At 40.2% G+C, this 5,837-nt stretch overlaps 1 protein-coding gene across 1 annotated transcript; it reads right to left on the bottom strand.

The window, feature by feature from the left end:
* Nucleotides 1-304: 304 nt before the first annotated feature.
* On the bottom strand, nt 305-2,028 carry LOC135074072 (skin secretory protein xP2-like). Its single transcript, XM_063968378.1, has 2 exons — nt 1,955-2,028; nt 305-1,693 (listed from the first exon to the last, which is right to left on the bottom strand). The coding sequence occupies exons 1-2, from the start codon at nt 1,964-1,966 to the stop codon at nt 638-640; spliced, it is 1,068 nt and encodes a 355-aa protein (XP_063824448.1). The 5' UTR covers nt 1,967-2,028; the 3' UTR covers nt 305-637.
* Nucleotides 2,029-5,837: the final 3,809 nt, after the last annotated feature.

The raw sequence follows: 5,837 nt of genomic DNA, 5'->3' as shown, positions 1-5,837 counted from the left end.
CTAGCCGCGAGACGCGTTTTGCAACCAGAACCTATTGGTTTAGTTAGAAAATTGTAGCGTAATACGCATAATCGATGCAAATGTGTGAGATAATGCCTTCCATGTGCCCACAACAATTTAAACATGACTATATTACGAAAGTGAGATCGTTTACAACGTGTTGATTGTCAGGAATGAAAATATACTTGCGTTGCGCAATACTATGCAGGTACGATGCTATGTAGATCTAGGTCGCTTTATTACACATTTCGTAAATGCCCACGATGCGTATAATAACGCCGAAAACAATAGAGGAAAAGACCACTTATTATAAATTTTTGGCATAGCCAAATTTTATTTTACATCATCATTTCGTACAAAATTCAGAGAGAAACAAAATTTCAATGTAACTTAAAATAACAGGTACATAAACTCAAACGTAACGTTCAGACGAAGCTTAAAGATTCACAACAAAAAAAAGGACTATTTATAAGGAGTATTTTATCAGTGCGTCTCCATGGGGTAAGAGGCACGACCGCCCAGGTGTCTGGTTGGTGTGACCACTACCGCCTTTGGTGGCGTGTCTCTTGCCCCACGTTCGAATTAGTGCTAAGCTTACATTTATATATCACATTCAGATTACTGCTTCCTGCAGCCTCTAGTAGCTACCATGATGACCATACTCGTGTCCGTGTTCATGACCGACTACGACTGGGACGGGGACCTTGACTGGGTAAGGCACGGGCTTCTCGACCGGGTAGGGGACGTGCTTCTCGATGTGGACGGGGTAGGGCCTGTCGACGGGGACCTTCACGGGGTAAGGCACGTGCTTCTCGACGGGGTAGGGGATGTGTTTTTCAACGGGGTAGGGAGCGGGCACGGGGACCTTGACGGGGTAAGGCACAGGCTTCTCAACGTGCACAGGGTAAGGACGGTCAACGTGGACCTTCACTGGGTAGGGCACTGGCTTCTCAACGGGGTAAGGCACGGGCTTCTCGACTGGGTAAGGCACGGGCTTGGGGACATGGACGGGGTAGGGCCTGTCGACGGGGACCTTCACGGGGTAAGGCACCTCCTTGATGACTGGGTAGGGAGCGGGCACATGGACGGGCACCTTGACGGGGTAGGGCACCTTCTTCTCTACTGGGTAAGGAGCTGGCACTGGGACCTTGACGGGGACAGGCACGTGTTTCTCAACGGGGTAGGGCTGGGGCACATACACCTTGACGGGGACGGGCCTGTCTACGGGCACATGTACGGGGTAGGGGACCTTTTTCTCGACGGGGTAGGGTTGGGGTACGTGGACGGGTACTTTGACGATCTCCTTGACGGGGTAGGGCACGTGTTTGACTACAGGGTAGGGAGCGGGTACGTGCACCTTGACTGGTACAGGGACCTTCTTTTCTACGGGGTAGGGGACGTGTTTCTCGACGGGGTAGGGGACAGGCACGTTCTTGACGACCGTGATGGTCTTATGGTGTTCCTCGTGTCCTCCATAGCCACCGCCGAATCCACCGCCGAATCCACCGCCGTAGCCTCCGTCAAGCCCTCCGTGTCCGTAGCCCAGTCCAATGTCGAAGAGTCCTCTCTTCTCGTGTTTCTTGTCATCGGTCGCCGCCTCCTTGTTGTCGGTCACTGCCACTTCTTTTTCTGCTTTCTTGGCTTCCTCGGCATGAGTGAAGGCCAGTATAGCCACCAGACTGGCGGCCACGAGCTGTGAATAAAAATATTTATTTAGTTCTGCATATCCAATCAACTTTAAAATTAGGACACTGTCAGTAATTGGAGTTGGAAGTTAAAATCAGTTCTGTAATTAACTATGAGTGATTTAATGAGTGGTCGAGTAGCGACACAAAGCACACGCAATTTCCTTGTTGTGTAACCCGAAGTAGGGCATGGGGTTTTAAGTCCAGAATTTAAGGATTTAACTTTAACACTGTCACTGCACTGCACTTAGTATGGTAAATGAACACACCATAGGCTTCATGATGCTGCACTTGTGGTTGCACTGAAGACAGTGAACTCCTGAATGCGAATGATGCGTGTTGGTCTGTGCCCTCGCTATATATATGCCGTAAGAGCGGCCGAGCGAAGAAAAAAAATGGCGACGTTCAGTAGGACTATGTTACACTTTCGCTTTAGAGGGGTTCGGATCGAGCGGCGCTTGCTCCTTATCCGACGATTTGGAGATTCGGCTAGACTGGTCCAGCGATCGGTCCGGCGACTCGCTAGTCTGTCTTTAGATCACATCTCGAGCTAGGACTTGGGCCAATTACCGCTGGGACTTTGTTAGCATTGTTGGTTGAACAATCAAGGGAACTGTTTTGGTTTTGTATTCATACCTTGTAGAGCTAATGGATTTTGTGATCAAATGCTTTAGCGAATGCAATATAACATAGTTTATACTTTGAAGTCTGCTTTTCAATTACGTACTTGTAAGAACTAGTAAAATTTTCAAAAACGTAATACTATGTAAGTATTAGTATATCGTAGGTAAAGATAATTATAATAAGTTAATACAACAAACGTAACAGCACTTGTAACTTAGCAATGTAGGTCATTGCCGGGAATTATGATTTGTATACAAAATGCAATAATTATTATGAGTTAAATTTTTTTTATTACACATCGTGTATTTTCGTGTTAAATCACTTTACCTCTGAAAACATTTTACATAATATACTATACGCTATTTTCGACTTATTTATGATAATTGGGCACAAACATACTTATTCATGTATTACTATTTATATTTTATTTATTATAATTAAGTACTTAATATCGAGTGAAATGTAGTGAAAATAATTACAAAAAAAGAGCAGGACTATTATGATTTCGTTAACTTTAAAGCTTTTTTAAAACGTTAAAGTTTTGTTATTTAACAATCAAAGCAACCGTATCCCTTATTATTTAATCTTATTACTTAACTCATGTAATGAGAAATCTTATAGATTTTCAATTTGAATAAATTAATTACAATTCAAATCTATTACGTAAACTCATTTGATAACACGATACCATGATAAGGTATTCAGTGTAATTAAGAGTATATTTGAAAGTAGTGTAATTGGAGATCCGACGATTGAGATAGAATTCATTACTATCACTTTTACAAAATAACGTAACTTAATACCACCTGAAAAGGTGATTCATGTTCAAAGTGCAATCGTAGTGATGGAGATGTTTGGAATAGCTAGTTTACTATAATCATCATCATCATCATTTCAGCCACAGGACGTCCACTGCTGAACATAGGCCTCCCCCAATGACTTCCACATCGCATGGTTGGTAGCGACCTGCATCCAGCGCCTTCCTGCTTATATTGCATATAATTTACTATAATGTTCACTCGTATTTGCTAAAATCTTGATTGATAATTCTTTTTGATTCTGACCTAAGTCCAAAGTCAGTCAGTCAAATCTGTAACAAGTGTAGACTAAGGCTGGATTGCACCATCTTACTTTAACAGTAACTATTTCAATAACCGCTGTTTTTTGTATGGAGTTTGACAGATTTTTGACGTTTGTTAAAGTCAAAGTAAGATGGCTCTCATACTCTATGCTTAGGATGTTACTAAGACCTAGGAATAGACTGTTTTCTCGTCCATTATCAAGGAACAAAATGTTAATCAAATTAGTGCTAATACAATTTAACTATAATGCATCGTTCTCCACATTCATTCATTAAACAATATTAATATGTTATTAAATTCAAAATGAAATTCGCCAGTCACGCTTTCTTCATTAAGAAAATACAAGTCGTGTGTTTTTAATTTGTCTAAATAAGCTCCAACGTTTATCTAATTTATAAAATGTAATACATTTTGTTCACAAACCATGAATGATGTTTTTAGATCAATTTGTTTAATACATAAATCATCACTTCTCATTGTAAAAGGCTTGGCATTGGATTTAAAATATTCTCGACATTCTTTTTTAACTATAAAGCTGTGTATTTCTTTTGTCATTGACATTATGTCGTTAAAATTGTACAAATATACCGACATCATATTCATAAATAGGCCAATTTTAGAACAATTATTACGAGTTCCATTAAAACTCTACCACCATTTTAGCGACAACGTATGGCTTTGGTGCTCATAGGACTCATAAAACTTATTTATTTTATGCAAGTCGACTTTAAAAGGCGCTTTTATACGACCCAGTAGAAATGACAGAAGAAATTCAGGCATCTTTGTCTACTCTTTGATTATCAACAACTAGCCCAATCTTCTAAGTTTGATCCTCGCCGATTTTCAATGTCAAATTATCACTTTTTATTTCAAGTTGAATATCAATCAATGTTAATTAGTTGCTTGAGTGAATTCAACATCAAATAATATACATACTGAATACTTAATCCCAACTAATCCCAACTATCTGTCTGTCTGTCTGTCTGTCTGTCTGTCTGTCTGTCTGTCTGTCTGTTACGCTTTCCCGCTTAAACCTCGCAACCGATTTTGATGAAATTTGGCATAGAGATAGTTTGAGTCCCGGGAAAGAACATAGGATAGTTTTTATCCCGGTTTTTGAAACAGGGACGCGCGCGATAAAGTTTTTCTGTGACAGACAAAATTCCACGCGGGCGAAGCCGCGGGCGGAAAGCTAGTAGGAAATATTTTTACATATTATACCAGAGTATTTTGCTGGGGTGGTTATGAAGTTGTGTAAATAAAGTTAGGGTCAAGGTGTTTATTCCGTTTTTAGTCTTTGTAAGTATGGTGAACTTCTATGTTTGTTAACCGTGAATTAAAAAACTACTTGAGGATCTTTCGTAACCAAATTATTTATGTTACAAGCTCCTAAACTGTAATTTGACTCCTTTACTGTATAGTCAGCGTCAAATAGTACGTGACACCCAAAGTGGCCAAAAAGTTCGCAACATATCTTTGTTACAATAAAGCCATGTATTCATTAGGCAACATTTGTTGATAAACTGTTTATGACTAGTGTGAAACAAGTTTGCCATAAACACAGGTTTCTGACACTTGGCCGTCCACACTTGCTCTCCACTCATAGCGGGGAGCACGGCAACATATCATAGGCAATGTTTCATCACCAATGTTTATGGACTGTTTAAAAACTGTTTACAGAGATGATGAAACATTATGAAACATTGTTTATGAACAATATATAAACAGTGTTTATCAACAAATGTTGCCTAATGAAAACATGGCCTAAAATTGGAAAAAGGTTGTCAATTTTTTGGCCACTTTGGGTGTCACGAAATATTTGACGCTGACTGTATGCAGTATATAATGACAGGTAATCCAATTGTAATCGCCAAATATTGAGGCATCTATTCTGTAAACTTTTTAGGTTGGCTCTTTGAGACCACGGAACGGAATACAAACCATAAAATCCTTACATCGTAGTATTGATTTTATGGTCTAGGTTGAACCCGCGAACTTTGGCTTAGTAGTCTGGAATGTGAACTACCAGGTCAGACAACCGTCGAATTCATGCCATCGCTTTTTCCCTAAAGTTTAAATAATTCTTCAGCTGATGATGCAATAACAAGTTAACAAAATGTTAAATCGCAAGAAACAATTGCATATCAGAATATAACAGCCCAATTAAGTTCCTGATTGCTTACAAGAGATTGTGTCAATGTACACAGCTGACACAGAGGCACTGTTTAAGGGCGGTTTTCCACTAAGGTGGATGCGATACGAGATGTGAAGAGACAAGCGACATAGCGCGCAGGACATTTCCACTAAAGGAGCGGAGTGAACATGTGGGAAGACCTTTTCTCTTTCTGAGCGGTCTTTTCGTTCCTGATCTACTCTGTCCCGCTCAGTGCAACATATTTTGTATGCAGACATTTTACTTCCCTTCTCCGCTCTGCTCAATTATTTC

Source organism: Ostrinia nubilalis, chromosome 8 (genome assembly GCF_963855985.1).
Source record: "Ostrinia nubilalis chromosome 8, ilOstNubi1.1, whole genome shotgun sequence".
Lineage (NCBI taxonomy): Eukaryota > Metazoa > Arthropoda > Insecta > Lepidoptera > Crambidae > Ostrinia > Ostrinia nubilalis.
Note: the sequence above shows the minus strand (reverse complement) of the source record. Positions and strands in the feature narration are given on the sequence as shown.